Genomic DNA, 18,879 nt, shown 5'->3' with positions numbered 1-18,879 from the left:
TTGTTTTCAGCATCATGTGAACCATGTGCTGATTAACTTGCAGCATTGCTGCCTTTTGTTCTGGTATTTAAATGAACCCTGGAGAACTGGTGCTAAAATAGAGGCTTGTGCTTTACGTATTTCTGTAATGACAGTTGTGTGCCTATGGGGAGAGAATATGCTCCTAAATGTTTGCTGATGTTACTCAGTTTCTGAATCCCTTCCCCTAACACCACCCAATGTTACCTTTTTAAAGTCAGTTCTTGCTGGGGATATTTTTAAAGGATCAAATTCTGCTTCTACTTACATGGAGTACTAGTACTTTACAACTTGAGTAGTCCTATTCAAATTGGTGAGATTATTTGCAAACTAAGATACTCCATGATGTCCCCTATTCAACACAGCACTTAAGCACAAGCTTGAGGGTTTTCTTGAATTGAGGCATTGTGAGTAAGGGTGCCAGAATCCGGCCATACTTGTCTAGTGGCCTAATTTTCAGAGGTGTTGAGCACTCATAACTCCTAATGAGTTTGGTGGGAACTACAGAGCTCAGCCTCTCTATAATCAGACTATAACTTCTTGTGTATCTTACATATCCTGTAAACAAAACTATGTTTGTCTACCGTGTACTAAAAACATGCAGCTTTGTTTTTATTAGGAGCTACAATAAGAAATGTGCTATAAAACAAGTCATGGTGGAGTCAAAATCAAGTTGACCTTTTAATGATAATATGAAATGTCTGTTGAATTTTTCACTGTATATACAGTAGTGTATATAGAATAAGATGCTCGCAGTAAGTTGTTTATGCATGTAAATTGAACTCTGATCTCTGCTTTCTTTTAATTTTTTAAGTAACTTCAGTGGCAGCAAAAAGCACTGGATTTGATATACAATCATCTTTTTCTATAGTACAGGTACAACATGATTGTAAGCTCTTTGGGACAGGGACCATCTTTTTTGTTCTGTGTTTGTACTGCACCTAGCACAGTGAGTCCATGACTAGGGCTCCTAGATGCTACCACAAAACAAATTATAAATAATAATAACTCAAATTCGAAAAATTACAGGATGGCAAAGTTGCAGTGTATCATTTTTCCTTAGGTCACTGCAACTTTTCCAAAGGTGGAGCCATTTAAAAAAGTTACTGAGTGGAAAAAAGTGAAAAAGCAATGGAATTAGTCACCTAATTACCATTTGTACCTTTGAAAATCTCCACCTAAATGAATAAAGCTTTTGACCAGAAGGTCTGTGCCGTTGCAAAAGTCCATATCGTATGAGCACTATAACCACTTATGTAATATCTGCAGCATAGTACATTTGCCCTGAAGCCCATTCTGTTAGTCTGTGCAGGGGTAAAGCAAATCTGTGCAGAGAATAAAGAATTGTACATCTTTCATACTGGCGCTCAGATACCGCAGGGATAGGCAACCTTATAGAAAACCTGGACAGATTCTGGAGAAAGGGGACTAGAGGAACCTACTTCTCTTGGAGAAACCACTTATCCATATCAATGTGCCCACCTAGTCTTTTCATCCAAGGCTTTCTTACCTCGTGCAAAGGAACAAGTAGCAATAAAAAAATGGTTTTATGAATGGAGGAAGATTCTCCAGTGCCTACTTGTTCTTGGGGAGAGAACTTATTTTAGAATTTGACCCTGTGAGAAGGAGATTGGTATGTGAACAAAAAAGAATAGAGGGAATTTTAAAAGTCTTGAGATCTGGGAATAGTATCTATGGTCAGCATAAAATATGCAATTTGAAATAGTAGTAGTGAAAAGCCAACAAAAAAAATCAGACAAAGAATGTGTCACATGTTCCAGAAAGTGTAAGGCAGAACTCTTTGGACTGTGAATCCATTGCTTACAGAATACCAATACAGCAGGTAGACAACGCCCTACGTCAGGGATAGTCAGATAGTCATTACTTTTGACAGGTTTAACGCATGCAACTTACTTTTATTTTGCTTTAAATTCAGTGTATTTTTAGGGTTTCATATACACAGCTCCCACTGACAGCAATAAGAGCTGTGTGGTGGACTTGAGGGCATTATATGGCCCTTAATGTTTGACTGTAATAACTTCTGTCAGTCTTGCTGTCAGAAACACTAAAAAGGCCATATACTGCCCTTGATTTGCTCATGCAACTTCAGTTGATGCTAACAGGAGTTGTGTGTGTGGATAGGGGGTTGTATATGGCCATTAGTGTTTGAGTGAGAGACTGACAGCACTTGTTAAAGTCATAGTTTAGAAAGAGTTGTTATTGTTACTCTTATTCCTTTCTGCCAGTGCATTCAATCCCCTCGTTTCAGTGTTATCTCTCCTGTGCTGAGCTGCTCAGCAGCTCACAGGGCTGGGCCCACAGTCAATGACTTTCCTAGGCTAGTCCCATTCTAAAGTCTTGCCTGTAATAAACTCTTTTGCTTCAAATTTCTCATGAGTGCTACTACCCATTCAGCTCCCACCTATGTTAGTAACAGTGGGAGTGTTGGTTTAAATAAGGCGCTGGCATCCTAGTGACATAAGCGTGATGCAAGCATGATGTCAGACAGATATGCTGTGAGCAGGGTTAAATCACACAGGGCATAAAATGTCAGTAGCCATCTGAATCCTGGCTGTACTAGTGCCTTCACCATTGCTATCACCAGTGGAGCTGAACTGGTGACAGTAATGGTGAAAAACGGAGGACACAAAAGTCTAGTATAAGCTTGCCCTAAAATCTCTTGCTTAAATCTGGCTTGATGCAGCAGGAGCATTGTTGAAGGTTAGATTTATTAACATTTCTGACTGAGAAATGGGTATTGAGTTGGAATTGGTAATTTATAATCCAGCTCCATTAATTAAATTCTGCTGACTTAAATTCCCTCTGCAGTTTGAATTAGTAGAATGTTCTTCCCTCTGTGCCCTGAAGTGCTGTGAGCGGTGAGAACAGTTGCCATGTTTCACCCCAGAGGTAGGTACATATCAGTATGTCTGAATTAATTGCTCTATGTATCAATTTAAGTTTGCATAGTGCTTTGGGATCATTTGGGATGAAAGGACTATGTCAATGCGAAAAAATTATGTATTAAATCACAATTCCAAGTAGGGACTAGGGATGGAACATAGCCATACACCTAGCTATTAGAATGGTGATGCATCCACTATGGTCAGGTCACTGTAAAAATAGTAACTACAGCATTTGGTGCTTAGATTCTATGCTGATGGATGCCCTGAAAATACCAATGGTCCCTCAAGTCAGAATCATGCCTCTGGCAGTGGTCAATACCTGATGCTTCAGGGACAAACAAATGTCTCCTCTCCAGCCCTCCCCATCTCTGATCCCCCATAATGCACCCAGCAATTGTTACATTATTGTACTGGAGAGGGTAAGAATTCCTTCCTAGCCCATTCAGTGATCAAATCCCATGCACCAGGACATAAACTTGTTACCTTATTTGAGTCCTCATAACTACAGAGGATATTGCCACTCATACAGTTATCCAGTCTTTTCAGAAATCTATTTACAATATTTATCTTTGTGTTTGTATTCATTTATTTAGACTAATTTCCAGTTGCGCTTATCAGAATCTCAGCCATTAAAACCACAGATTCTGAACAGCATGTCAAAATGACCATAAAAATGACAGACCTCCTAAATAAAAATAAACACATAAATTGAAACCTTCCCAGTCCTGAATCAGACTCAATGACATTATGTGGAAGTCAATTCCTCCATGTGAAATGTTTCTTTTTATTTGTTCACATGGGAGAGAAATAGCAAAGGGAAAAGATTCTTCCTTCACTCCTTTATTTTCCTATAACCTGGTTTTCTCTATATATAAAACTTCAAGAAAAAATTTAAGGTGCCACCGTCTCATGTACCCTTTTGTGCCCTGGACTGGGGACCTGTATTTTAGCTGACATAGATTTCTAACACGGTTCAACTCATTAGATTTTTAACAGTGATGCTAAGTGTCCAAGAAAAAGATTTTATTTTTGTAACCAGTTGCTACACACATTCAGATATGCTCTTTCTGCATTATTCACAACACCTACAACTGAGACTGTAACTTAGGCAACCTGGCTGGATATTGAGTAATGTAATCACTGCCTTGACATTCAAAAAAATGTTTGTATCTAGCAAATGCTATTTTTATGTGGGCATTTTGGTTGCTTCAAAGATGAAGATAAGAAAGGAAAACTAGCCTGTGTCATATTTTCCCTGCAATGCCAGAGTTTTGTTTGTTATTATTTAAATACATAATTGAAAAGCCACAGATCAGTTGCAGTTAAAGTGTATTTAATTGTCTGTGAAAGTTTTAGTTTGTCAGGAAGCCATAACATCAAATGAAAGTTGTTTTGTTTCCTATTTCCTATCCTGATTAATAGCAGTTCAAGTTTTGAGCCTGGCTGTAGATATATAATTAAATCAGAAAAAAGGCCAGGCCAGATGTTCCCCTCCGCTGCATGTGTGGAGGAGAGAAAAAGGGGAGGGAAGCAGCAACTCTATGGCATAGTGTCCTCACCTCCCTGGGAGATCCCTATGTGAACCTGGAGCAACTGGGATTCATTCACAAATGTCAGCTGGTGATGGTTAGTATAAGTGTTGGGCCAGACACTCTTCAACTCCTATCCTTTGCTCAGAAGAAAATAATGCATACTTGCTTGCTTCCTTCCCTCATTTCTTCCTGCCAATGCAGGAAATCCCTTCATACTCTTGATCTCAGAGGAGATAGGAGGCAGGGAGCAGTAACTTCACTGCATTATCTCCTGGCAACAAAGTGGATTTTTAGGTTGAAGTCTGTCTTTCTAGGTGCTTATAAAGAGCTCATCATGGTAATTTCTGAGTTAGATGCACGTTTAAAACTCTTTATCATAAATCTGTAAATCTTCTGCCACAGCTTCTCCTCCTTCAACAAGGGGAGTATGAGTACTGGGCACACAGCTAATGGCGTCAAGGCTCCAGAGACAATTGTGCTAAAAGGGAGGTGGAAACGACCTGGCAGCAGAAAGAAGGAGTGGACATGTTGCATAGGTGTCTGGCCATATGTGGGGTTTGTCTAAGGATGCTCCGTCCTCTGGGGTTTCACGAGGAGCCTGCCTTCTCTGATTGGCAGCTTTGATGGGAACATTCAGTAGAAATTTTGAGTGGGATTTTTGAAAGCACTGTCATTGACCTAAAGTCAATAGAAGGAGAATTACGCCAATGGCTAAAGTGTTTCTGCAAATCCCACTCTCTAAAATGGAGGTCATGGGGCCTGATTCCGCATTGCCTTGCCTTGCATCTTGTGTGGTCATTTAAACCAGTGCCAAGTGGATGTTACTGCTGCACAGTCAGAATTGGTAATGATAACACACAGCTTGGATTTACTTTCTATGGGTGTGAATAACCACACAGGGTACAGGAGAATTAGGTCCTTGGAGTTTCAGGAGGACTTTTTCTTCTCCTAAAAGGTTTTTTCAGAGGAGGAGATTAGCCCTAATTTTATTTTCTTGTTCCTAGGGGACTCTTATCCAATGTCAACAACTCATGATTTTAGCATGAGGCATGAAATATTTGGTGTTTTCCTTGAAGCCCCAGCTCATGTAATCATGTGATTATGAGATTCTTGGCTTTCATTCGGAAAAAAATAAAAGTAAATTTCTGGCCCTGGTGGAGAAGAGTTTAAAGATGATTTAAGTGCACCCTAAAGGCCTGAAAGACAGAAAGCAAATAAAAATAACCATTTATTTTTTTAAAAATTCCATGATGTTGGACTGTTCAGAGCTGGCAACGCTTCTGGGCACAGAAAATGCAAATACCCAATAATGCCTCTTTTGCAAATAATATTTATCCTAGCTCCCCAATCCTTCCTGCGGTCTTTTTTTTTTTTCTTTTCCTGTGCACAGAGGCCAAACCCTGCTATCAGCAACACGCTCCCGTTTCCAAGCGTTCAGCTCCGTGTAGAACCATCCTCGTCGCTCTTTCAGCTTCAGCTGCCCACCGCCAGCGAGGGCAATGACAACGACCTGCACGCTCAGAGCGGGGCTGGCTGCGGGCACCTCCCTCCTGTAGCAGCTCCACGCGCTCTTCTGTCCGTCGCAGGCAGCCCTGGGGTGCCCAGCTGGAGGGGGGCGAGCGCAGGCTTGCAGGGGAGGGGCTCTGCAGCAAACGGAGCAGTCGTCGCCCTGCGCTGCAGCCGGCAGGAAAGCAGCGGCTCGGCTCCTCGCTGGCTGAGCACAGGGGTCAGGCACAGGCGGGGGGAAGGCGCTCAGGGGGTGGGAGGAAGGAGAGCAGCCTGGCTGGGGCTCCAGCCCGTGCGGAGGGAGGAGGAGAGAAGCGGCAGCCGGCAATGGCTCCGGCTGCGGAGTGAGGGGCGCCCCGCGTGCGGCGGCGGCGGCTGGGCTCCGGCTGAAGGGCGGCGAGGGGCGCTCGGCGGGCTCCAGCCATGGCTGAGACGGAAGGCGGCAGCGCAGGTAAGCGGCACCGCCACCGCCTTCCCCTGCCGGGCAGCCCGCCGCCGGGCGCGGCGTGGGGACGAGCCCCTCCGCAATGCGCACGGGGGTGGGGGGGCTGCCTGCGGCTCGCTGCAGCGGGGCCTGCCCCGGCCGGCCCCACGCGGGAGGGACACACGCTGCGTGGGGGCAGAGCCGGCTGCGGCCCCTTCTGGCCGGCCCGGAGCTGGCTGCGGCGCACACGTGCAGCGGGACCCAGTACCCCGCAGTGGGAGGACGGGGTTCTGCCCCCCAGGCCGGGAGCTCCGCTCCGCTCCGGCAGCGCGTTGCAGCCCCCGGGTGGTTTCCCGCGGGCAGCCCTGGAGACTCTCCGGGGCGGGGTGGCCGCGCCTCTCCCTCCCCCCCCCAGCCCGCTGCAGGCCTGCTCCGGGACCGAGGAGTCTAGCCTGACGTTAGCCTGGGGGCCGCCGCGGCTCATCCCGTGCTGTCACCGCGCGGGCGGCAGGTCGGGGCTCCGGCTGGAGGCTGCTGATGGGAGCCAGGTGACAAAACAATGCGGAGGAATGTGCTGCCCCCTGATCGCCCCCGGCCCGGCCTCTCCTCCCTGGCTGCGGCTGTGGGGGAGGATGGGCCGGTGGAGAGCGGATCAGAAAGCGGCCGGCGCAGCTGTTTCCCGACCCAAAGGCGAGCGCAGCCTCCAGCGAGCCGAGACCTTCCCACCCGTGTCTCCCCCTTTCCAGGCTCCTCTCCTGCGGTGGGTTCAGACGCTCGGCCAGGGCGCGCTGTGTAGTGGCACTCAGGTGCGGCTGCTATTGAAAGAGAGGTAGGCCTGTCAGTGCATCTTTCTGCCTGCGGGTTTGTGATACAGAATCAGCTTTCCCCCTTTGGATCACACCATATCCTTCGCATCCTCGAGCGGCCTCATAACCAGGTAGCTCCTGACCTAAGGAGATGGGATAAAACCAAAGGGAGTTTTGCAAAACCTTGTACCCAGGTTTCGACTTCTTAAAATCAAAAGCAGGAGCTGTTCTGGGTCTCTCCTTTTATCCAATTCAGGAGGAGTCTAATCAGTTTTTTTTAATTGGTCTGTTTGCCATTACAGTGCATAGGAATAAAGCAGTGAAGCTTTTGGGACCAGGAACTGCATTGGGTATGCATATGTAGGTGAAGGTTGCCAGCACATTATGGGTATTACCAGAATGCAAATAATTATAGGGGAATAAAATATAGCCAGCGTGATTTATTATCCCCCTCTCCCTGTGGGTGCTGCAGAGGTTTGAAAACATTGTAACTTTGAATTCCAGTCTCTGCACAAATAAAATTCTAGATGATGATGTAGAGAGAAAAAAAAAAGCTGGGTTTAGATGGTATCAGCATATGACTTGGAGGATATTCCTGAATAAAATAGTTGAACTGCAATGCATATTTAACAGGAAAGTCCGGGAGCATCCATTTTGAAAACTGGAGAACAGAACATTGTTTGAAAAACTAGTTGAATCTTAAAGATATCTGGTTTGGTTTGGTTTGGTTTGGTTTGCCTGCTGAGGATTGCTGGGAACTCCAATAGTCTCCTTCCCCTCGTGTAAAAAAATTTTTTTTTAAATAAAAGCTTTAATGATTTGTCTGTCTGGCTTGATGAAGCTAACAATAATGTTGTTATAGCAGACGGATGACAAAGGGAAGAGTAGAAAGCAGATCATAATGTTAAAATTAAATGTGCCAAGGAAGAACCAGGCAAAAAGGATTCCACTATAAGAAGGAATATGATGTAGCAAAGTAATGATTTGTCATACCAGAAATGCTTGCATCTTTTGTAATCTGTCTGAAACAGTTGGAAAAAAAGGAATCTAAAGAAAAATACTGCTAAATGAGAGTACGTATATTGGCAGTGTTAGGGCCACAAAAATGTATCGCAGTGTAGTGTGCTGCAGAAATGACACACGCCTATGTAAAATAGCAAAATGCTGTATGCGCCAGCTGTTAATCATTTTTATGGCTCCAAGTAGCACAGCATTGCAGTATTTGCAGTTTGGCTAGTATGAGCATGACTAATTTTATTCATAGAAACTGTTGTGTTAAAGCTTTAATAATACTATCTTAAAGAAATATAAACAATTGGCTCGTGTCTGAATGACCAATTTAGCAGATAAGGTTGTTTTATGTTTAGTGGTTTTTTTTTTTTTCTTGATAAGCTTTTATCCTGAATGTATAGCACATTTTAGCCCCTGAACCAGACCCTGCCCTATGATAGAGCAACTTTTTGCTTCTCCACTGGTGCAAAATTTCCTTAGTCTACCCCCTACACTGAATTTATGGAAAATAGATCCTGTCAAATTAACTTAATTTTTTTTAAAAGGTTACAAGTTTGATTGATAAAGGTAATAGTGTTGATGTCATATATTTAGACTTCTGTAAGGCATTTGACTTAGTACAACATTTTGATTAAAAAAAACTAGAACGATACAAAATTAACATGGCATTCGTTAAGTGGATTAAAAACTGGCTAGCTGATAGGTCTCTATGTAACTGTAAATATGGAGTTGTCATCAAGTAGGTATGTTTCTAATGGGATCCCTCAGGGACCGATTCTTGGCCCTACCCTATTAAACATTTTTATCAGTGACCTGGAAGAGAATATAAAATCACCACTGATAAAGTTTGCAGATGGCACAAAGACTTGGGCGAGGTAAGTAACAAAGAGGACAAATTACTGATACAGAGCAATCAGGATTGCTTAGTAAGCTGGGCATGAACAACCTATATGCATTTGAATACAGTTAAATGTAAATGTATACATCTAGGAATGAAGAGGGGAGTCGATACTTGCAGGATGGTAAACTCTATCCTGGGAATCAATGAATCTGAAAATCATTGGGGGTTGTGGTGGATAGTCAGCTGAACATGAGCTCCCAGTGCAAAACTGGCCAGAAGGGCTAACATGATCCTTGGATGTATAAACAAGGGAATCTCGAACAGGAGTAGAGGTTATGTTACCTAAATATTGGCACTGGTCTGACTGCTTCTGGAATACTGTGTCCAGTTCTGGTGTCTGCAGTTCAAGGAAGATGTTGATAAAGAGGGTTTGGAGAAGAGCAACAGGAATGATGAAAGGATTTGAAAACATGCCTTATACTTAGGACCCTACTGATTTCACGGACGTGAAAAACGCGTCACGGACTGTGAAATTGGCCCTTCTCTGTGAAATCTGATCTCCACCATGCCGCTAGAAGCGTCCCAGCTAGGCAGCCGCTAGCTGCTAGTCTCCCATCTCGGGTACTTCCCCCTGCTGCAGGAAGCTCTGTGGCTGCCCAACTCTGAAGGCAGCCCAGAAATGAGGGTGGCAATCCTGCCACATCCCGACAACAGGTTTGTGACCTCCTTCCCCCCAACCCATTTTTCGGGACCCCCATGGTTACAACACTGTGAAATTTCAGATGAAAACATCTGAAATCGTAAAACTGACCAACTTTCAAATCCTATGGCCATGAAATTGACTGGAATGGACCATGAATTTGGTAGGGCTCCGCTTACAGTGTTAGACTCAAGGAGCTCTATCTATTTATCATAAAGAGAAGGTTAAGGGATGACTTGATCACAATCTATAAGTACGTTCATGGGGAACACGTATAGGATGATGGGCTTTTCACTGGCAATTTAAAAATCCTGATTGGATTATTTTTTTACGATGTGCTCTAATTCAAAAGACATTTTGAGGGGAAATTTTATGGCTTGTGTTATGCAGGAAGTCAGACTAGATGATCACAACGGTCGTCCCTTCTGGCTTTGGAATCTGTGACCATGGGGGCACAGTCAGGTGGCATAGAGCTGATGTTACAGCTCCTGTTCCACCACACTCCTTGAGCCAGTGTAGCAACTGTGGTTAGGGTGTTCCTCCACCACAGCTATCACCAGGAGCTGGTGGGACATGGACAGTCACTCCCCTTATGCTGCTCAGTTTTACATAGGAGGACAGAACTAGTGCCTCAGCTGCATCATATCGGGCTCTGTAAGTGTAAAAGGTGGCATTTGAATCCATTCAGTTCTCTAGCAATGTCATTTTTATTCAAGTTAGGAGAACACATTTTAGAAGATTTTAATGGACCGTGTCACCCCATCTTTTTCTGCTGAGTGCTTGCTTTGCGTGATCGCAGATTTCTGCAGATGAAGTCCTCGTGTGACTTGCCAAAGTCTGCTTCCCCTCATTTTTTTGGGCATGTTGCTGTCAACTTTGAATCCCATTATGGGCTTCACCTCTCCAGCTGCATTAAGTTCAGGCTTCTGGTCCTTTCCTTCAAGGCTGTGTACAACTCCCCTCCTGGCCGAATGTTTGATTTCATTTTCTGCAGTTCCCTATGCCATACCCAGCCTCTCTCACCACTTGTATCTTTCCCACTCTTTTTCTCATCTTGCATGCTGTTCCTTACTCCCGCTTCATGTGCACCAAATAACCTCCCTCTCCTCATTCAAAGCCACTCTTAAAACACAGTTCTTCTGCAAAGACTTTCAGAGTGACGCTAAATGGCTCCAGCACCTCCTTACTATCACACTGGTATCCAGTCTACCTCCAGTACATGTGTCTGGACTCTTCTCGTACAGCATGGGCTAAACTCATTGCTTACATTACTCTGACTTCAGAGGAGGTACACCAGGCAGGAAATCAGCCCAGTAGGTGGGATTTCCAAAAATGGTGTTAACCTAACTTCTAACAGTGGGAGTTTTACTCTTGATTTCAGTGAAAGGTAGAGTTAGAGAGGGATTTTCAAAAACACTTAATAGTAGACTGTCTATACTAGAGTGTATGTTCTGTAGAACAGGAACCATGAAAATTTGTATGTTTACATTCTGCTGAGATCACTGTTGCCTCAGTAAATAATTATGGAAAGCATGAGTAGAAACAGTTTCATGTAAGTGCACTGTTCTGAGATTAGGAGAGGAAAGAGCTTAATCAACTGTGCATCGACATACAGTTCTATAAACTATTAACAAACTTTGTGTGGAAACTGTTGGCCGTATTTCCTTTTTTAATGTAAATTTAATTTGACAATTGCTACAAGTTTGAAGGTAAGTGTCTTACACCTTTTTGTTAAATACTAAGTTTTGCTTATTTGTTTCTTTACATATTATTTTATTTACTTGTTTATTAGGCATTTGTATAGCACTCGTCAGCTTTCCATCTAACAGCCTCATTAGATTAAAGAAGTGTTTGTTTGAAATACTAGGAAAGAATCAAGGTTACTGACTGACACTCGGCTTGAATTCACCAACAGTAAAGAAGGTAGAGTGTCAGGTAGAACTAATATAAGAGAGTTCTAAAGCTCTTAAATATACAGGCCCCAATCCTGAAATGCACTATGCATCCACTTTTCACCAGTACACTGGTGTACCCTAAATAGTGGGGATATGGCCCTTGGGGGAAGGTGTCACCATCACACAGGAGAAACCTAAAGTGGTATAGAGCTTCTGTAGCATTCCTGTGGCTGGTGTAGGAGATGTCTCTGTCCCCTGCTGACTATCCACTGCCATAAGTGCCCCTTGGAGGCTCCATTCTGCTGTACCCTGTGCAAGGGGACCAGAGCAGCCTCAGGATGGGGAGAATACAGTGGGTATCTTTGAGTCTGTCCCTCAGAGTCTGTTCCTATCAGCTGTACTCATAGGTAGAGCCCTGCAGATCTGGCGGATATCGGCGGATGAGGATATGTTGCTCACCATGTTTGCGGATCCAAATTTTGTATCGGCTCAGGGCTCTGCTCATAGGATTAAATTTTACTCAGTCCCATTCAAGTGAGCTGGACTATTCACCTGATTAAGATTTACACTTATGAGCAAAATCAATGAATAGATCAGACTCATGCTTTGGTTAAAAAGGAATGATATAATATGTCTTAATGACAAGATATCAGTGCTGATAAATATGCACATTTGCAATGATGATGAATGGCATAGTAATACATAGGTAAGACAGATAAATAAATGGAAGCTTTTAATTATACCACAAGGTATTTTTAAAACAGAGGATGCAGTGTTTTAAAAGTAGGATTGCACCAGTAAACTGGTAATGGTCGATAAATAGATGTTATAACAGGAAATTCCTCCCAAGTCTGGTTCAGAGAGTTTTTAAAAAATGTTATCACATAAGAGAAAAGTAAAATGCAGTCAGTCAAAAAATAGAATGCACACCAATACTCTGTCTTTTTCCTCCTTTAGAAAATGAATCTAAAGAAAGGGAGAGAGCTCTCAGCACAGAGGGCCTTTGTTCTCGTCTCCCGAATAGCACTATTTAGGACTGCATAAGGGTGGGTCAAGGACGTATGAGAATTTCTTTTGGAAGTTGCTGGGTCTGATTCTTCACTGCCTTATACCCTGTGTACCATCTGGGTCTGGTAGTGTGTTACAGTAGCCACTTCACATTTCCTGGCCCAGATCCTTGACTTTGTTATGGCTGATTTGCACTGCTGTGGTGTCACAGCAGCTTTAAAGCCAGTTTAACTGGCAAGTGGAGGAATCCCCCTATATAGGACAATTGTCTAGAGGCAGAAGGCAGCAGTAGCAGCTTCAGTTCCCCTCCTGGCTGCTAGCACAGGGAACATGGCTGGGGAAAGGGGAGTAGTTCGATGTCCCTATACCCTGGCAATCCTGGCTGTCAGAACATCTGTTTGGGGGCCCAGGCACCTGAGAATAACTTTGAGCAACCTTGAGGCTGTGATAAATTACAGCGGGGTCTAGATTGGCGCTCTGCAGTTCCAGGACCAAGCAGCCACAAAAGTGACTTAGAACCATCTGTCCCTCCCCTAGCTCTCACCCCTATGTCCCCAGCATTGAGCACAACTTGGTCACTGCAGAGGACCTGACACTTTGCACAGGTGAACATGACTATATATAGCATGCAAAACAGTGAAGAATTAGGACCCAGGCCAGGAAGACAGCTTTATGGACCCTTTCAAGCCACTCAAAGGCTCCGGATTTGCAGCCAGAATCTGATTTCAAGTCTGTACAAAGTAGTGCTTACACAACGCTACTGGAAATTTAAGAAAGAATCCTTAACAGTAACATTCCACGTATTGAAGGTCAACTCTGGTCCTTTTGTCTCTTCTGTAGTTGACCGCACCCAATATTTCTTCCAGCAGTAATTCTCCAAAGAGCCACGACCCCAGGCTCTCATGCGCTAACGGCTTGTTCTATATAGCCTAGTGAATTTTTAAGTTATTTTAAAATTGATGGAAGGACCTTTAAAAGGTTTGGGGTTCAGATAACCATCCAGAACCGTGGCTGTTTAACTGAACCTGTGGATGCCATCATCCCACCCATGAAGACACATGCTTCTCCATCCCCAAAACTCCCTCAATGAACTACCCTACCTGCAGTTGCCTTTTTGGAAGAGAAGACCCAGAGGCCTACTATTTATTAACTTCCAGTAGAGGACCAACATAGTGAAATCTGTACCATGCCCCGTCCCCCATATCATCTTCTGGGAGCATCACTTGCATTCTCTCACCGTCTGAGGGCTTAGATCCTCTATCTCACACTCTCACACTGGGGTTTGGACACCACTCACCGATGGGGATGTGTAGAGCATGTCGTTCACCTGCTTTCTCTCCACTGGGAAGATTTCCAGTTTCTTGTACCATCCAGTGTTCCCCAGGCTGTCCTACCCTCCATGGCCTTATGTCATGTGACCCCAGATATTGGCATCCTTCATCTTGCTCCCCTATTCGATGTGGACCTGGAAGCAGGTGGAGAATTGAACCTATACCTGCTCACTGGGGACTGGGTTGGTTGTACGTAACACCAAGTAATGAGAGCTTAAATATAATAATTTCTTTAAAATGTTTTTGATGTCCCCTACTACAGGTTGGGTGGGAAATACACTTCTAGTCTGTGTGCTAACAATTTGATCTGTTGGATTTCATCTTAGCTCCCTCCACTCCTAAAACTTAAATAGCTGTGGTTGTACCAGACAGACTGGCAATTAGCCCCATTTCCCTGCGCCAAATAGAGATAACAAATCTAGCACCTCTTTCTTAAGTTTCCATGGATACCTTAGTAGAGTGCACACACTGTAATCAAAACAGTAGGGAGTACAGTTTACAAAAGCTTCCAGTATTGTCATAATGGAACAGTTACATTCAAGAAATAGCTCTTTGTAATAGCTCTCCCACTTAGTCAGTTCTGTTCCGCTTATTTTTTAGCTTTATTAAGTTCTTTGCAGAGTGTGCTATCTGCTCCCAACTGTAGAGATGCAACTTTCATCTGAGTACTCAATGTTTAGTCGATAACTTTTGCATTATGCAAAGCTCGATGCCTGATATAGCTAAGGCACTTGCATATTACAGTGATGGGAGCCGCTACAAGAACCTACTTAGGCAGTTCTTGGTCTGTAATATACAACTGCTTGGAGTTGCAACAGTTTCATGGAGTATTCTTCTGTGTGTCCTAAAGGTCTGCTGTCTTCTGCTGTTGCATCATGCATCCCTTTTCTTCTGGGATCTGGAGCTATTAATACCACTTGTTGCTAAAAAAAAAAAAAAAAAAAAAAATCCAGTTGCTTAAACGTTTTCAGTATCATAAACAGACAATAAAGAGACTATAGGGTTGTTCTTGTTTTTGCTATGAGATGCAAAATCACTAGTCGTAGTCTACAGACTCAGTGCTGGTTTTGCCAATGAATTTTGAAATTTGACACCATCCTTGTAGTTCTGCAACTGCTGAGGTTCTCTTATTTCCCTATCTGTGAGCAAATGTAGGATTTTTCGCTTTGTAGAATGTCAAGGGCTTTACTGATAACACTCATTACCATGTAACTATCTGTTGTTTATTCATTTGTTTATTGCTTTTCACAGTCAGGCTTTTCCTTATTCGCCTGTTCTCCCTTTTTCCAGTGATCTTTTTGTTTTTGTCTAGATTCAAGAGCATCTTTGGGATTCCTAAAAATTGTGAAAGGAAAAATGTTTTTCAGGAGTTTCCTGATAGAATGGACATTTAAAGAAACGGAAGTCATTTGGGTCACCTATTTTGTGAATGACAAGAGTTTTTGTGTGAATCTAACGATCATAGTGAAAGCTGAGCAAGTAAATAACCAACAAAAGATAGTAAACAATACATCCAGATTAGTTTCCTATTTGTTCACATTAGATATATTTTCTATAGCATATCTCTGAACAGTCTTGCTTAACATGTAACACGCTGTAATATAGTGAAAATTCAGAGTTACATTGTTGTCTAGATACCCTGGCTTATGGACTCGAGGGCTCTTGAGGGTTGAACTCAGGGAAAAAAAAGAGTTTATAAACTCCTACAATAGCCCTCAGGCTAATAACTGTTGAGTGTTGTACTTCCCAGGAGAGAGAGAGAGGTGGATGCTACTAACATTAAACTAACCTACCCAAACCATATCTTCCTTGTTTGAACTTTCCTTTTTAGGGGCCCAGTCCTGGAAAATTGAGCAAAGCCCCATTACTGTAAATCATGCATGTTTTTTTATTAGGGTAGAACCCCATTGTCCAACCTTCTTAAGCAACACTAAATATGACTGGGTTATGAGAATGGCAGTGGAATAGGAATCCATGCTGGCAGGAAGAAGTCTTCAGTACCTGGCACTCTGTTTTATATTTATATTAGAGAGACAAGGCGGGCGAAGTAATATCTTTTATTGGATCAACTTCTGTTAGTAAGAGAGACAAGCTTTCGAGCTATCCAGAGCTCTTCCTGATCCCTGTAGAGAAAGCTTGTTTCTCTGACCAACAGAAGTTGGTCCAGTAAAAGATATTATCTCGCCCACCTTTTGTGTCTAACATCTTTGGACCGATGTGGTTACAACAACAATGCATATATGTATATAGCAGCTTGGGTTTGCATGGCACTTTGACATGGAAAAAAACAGTCTTTGTCCTGAAAAGCTTGCAATCTAAACCATTTGGATGATATAATGGGAGATGATGAGAGATAGAATGAGGAGAATGAGACAACAGGAAACTGCACTTGGGAGAGGATAGCTTTACACAGAACCTGGATTCTGTTTGTTTGTGTTTTCTATTTTTTTGTGGGCGGGAGGGGAGAGGGAGGTTGGTTGTTCTTTATGAAGGTGCGGGAAAAGGTAGTGCCTGACAAGGGTTGTCAGAAGGAAGCAAGTTTGAGGGAGTTAACAGGAGGAAAAAGAGGTTGCTTGGTGCACAGAAAAGGTGCCAGGCGTAGAGGGCGTTCTGACAACAGGCATGGAGGTGTGAGTGGGAGACGGCAAAGGAGGAGTGTGATTGTTCTTTTTCATCCAGCCTCCAGGGTGTCACTGGCCCGATTTCTGTGTTCCTTCAAGAAAACAAGATTTTGGATAGGGTGAAATTCACCTCTGAGCAGAGGGCCAACACAAACCCAGTGGCTCACTAAAACTCTGATTAAGTTAGCTATCTGCACAGGGTTATTGCCCATATAACAATGGTTGTATGAATCCAGAGTTCTTTGACACTGTAAAACTGAAAAGATCATGAGAATGCTTGATGAAGGAGCACAGATGTGGCTTTCTGGTTGAGTCATAAAATGATTACAAGATAGCTGTAATAAACCAGGAAGGGCACTGGTCCTGGTGAGACAGATTTTATTTGTAGACGTTTACCTCAACTGTGCAGATATCTTTGTCTTTAACAAACTATTACTGTGCTCTAAATGCTATCAGTGAAATTGTACAGCAGCATTCTGGCTGGTTGATTATTATGAAACGGTAACAGAAAACCTAGATTTGGAATGGTTACTAGCTGTGTCTATATCCATGGAAGTGAAGAAATAAGGTTGGAACCCTGCTAACATTTAAAATAAAGTACATTACTCTGCTTTCATTGACGTTAATAGCAAAACTCCCATTGGCTGCACTGAGGGCAGGAGGTATTTATTTCTTATGCTCAATATGGGTTCTTTTTTTATATACATGGAAATGTTTTTAAATAAATATTTTTGATTTTTGCATTTTTCTTTTCTTTTCTCCTTTGAAAGTGTTTTTGTATCTGCACTAAACCCTCCAGGCTGTATATTGTGCGAGGTTGTCGTGGCACTTTTGGAAGCTTTGACATTTTGTTTTCATTCTTGTACTTAAGGTGAGGTGGTGTCTCAGCAATGCCTTACGTCATGCCCGACCAACCTGATTGCTTTCTGTGAAGAGGTGACGGGCTCTGTGGATGTGGGGAAAGCGGTGGACGTGATATATCTTGACTTTAGCAAAGCTTTTGGTACGGTCTCTCACAGTATTCTTATCAGCAAGTTAAAGAAGTATGGGTTGGATGAATGGACTATAAAATGGATAGAGAACTGGCTAGAACATAGGGCTCAACGAGTAGTGATCAATGGCTCCATGTCTAGCTGGCAGCCGGTCACAAGCAGAGTGCCCCAGGGGTCAGTCCTGGGACCGGTTTTGTTCAACATCTTCATTAATGATCTGAAGGATGGGGTAGATTGCACCCTCAGCAAGTTGGCAGATGGCACTAAGCTAGGGGGAGTGGTAGATACCCTGGAAGGTAGGGATAGGATACAGAAGGACCTAAACAAACTGGAGGATTGGGCCAAAAAAAATCTGATGAGGTTCAACAAGGACAAGTGCAGAGTCCTGCACTTAGGATGGAAGAATCCCATGAACAGCTACAGACTAGGGACCAACGAGCTAGGCAGCAGTTCTGCAGAAAAGGATCTGGGGGTAACAGTGGATAAGAAGCTGGATATGAGTCAGCAGTGTGCTCTGGTTGCCAAGAAGGCTAATAGCATATTGGGCTGCATTAGTAGGACCATTGCCAGCAGACCGCGGGAAATGATTATTTCCCTCTATTCGGCATTGGTGAGGCCGCATTTGGAGTATTGTATCCAGTTTTGGGCCCCCCACTACAAAAAGGATGTGGAGAAGTTGGAGAGAGTCCAGCGGAGGGCAATAAAAATGATTAGGGGGCTGGAGCACAAGACTTATGAGGAGAGGCTGAGGGAACTAGGCTTGTTTAGTCTGTAGAAGAGACGAATAAGGGGGCATTTGATAGCAGTCTTTAACTACCTGAAAGGAGGTTCCAGGGAGGATGGAACTAGGCTGTTCTCAGTGGTGGCAGATGACAGAACAAGGAGCAACGGTCTCAACTTGCAGGGGGAGAGATCTAGGTTGGACATTAGGAAAACGTTTTTCACTAGGAGGGTGGTGAAGCACTGGAATGGGTTCCGAAGAGAGGTGGTGGAATCTCCATCTTTGGAGGTTTTTAAGCTGCACCTTGACAAAACCCTCACTGGGATTATTTAGCTGAGGTTAGTCCTGCTTTGAGCAGGGGGTTAGACTAGATGACCTCCTGAGATCCCTTCCAATTCTATGATTCAATGTAACTGAATAATATTGTCTGCATCAATACAGTTTTTGCCAGCTGTTCTGCTTTCCGAACAGCCATGTAGTAAATACTGCATTTCCTGTTGTGCAGACATCACTGACAATGTGAAGTATGCAGACCATTAAGCTCTGCTTTCATGAAAATTCTCATTG

At 43.4% G+C, this 18,879-nt stretch overlaps 1 protein-coding gene across 1 annotated transcript in view; it reads left to right on the top strand.

The window, feature by feature from the left end:
- HSPA12A (heat shock protein family A (Hsp70) member 12A) overlaps window positions 1–18,879 on the top strand; it is a 139,749-nt gene that overhangs the window by 55,464 nt on the left and 65,406 nt on the right. The window contains exon 4 of the mRNA XM_067561295.1: window positions 5,847–6,413. Coding sequence (XP_067417396.1) covers window positions 6,386–6,413 — 28 coding nt within the window. The 5' untranslated portion in view covers window positions 5,847–6,385. The remainder of the gene's footprint in view (window positions 1–5,846; window positions 6,414–18,879) is intronic.

Source organism: Emydura macquarii, unplaced genomic scaffold (genome assembly GCF_026122565.2).
Source record: "Emydura macquarii macquarii isolate MOO-44397 ecotype Brisbane River unplaced genomic scaffold, CSIRO-AGI_Emac_v2 contig_2372, whole genome shotgun sequence".
Classification (NCBI taxonomy): Eukaryota; Metazoa; Chordata; order Testudines; family Chelidae; genus Emydura; species Emydura macquarii.
Note: the sequence above shows the minus strand (reverse complement) of the source record. Positions and strands in the feature narration are given on the sequence as shown.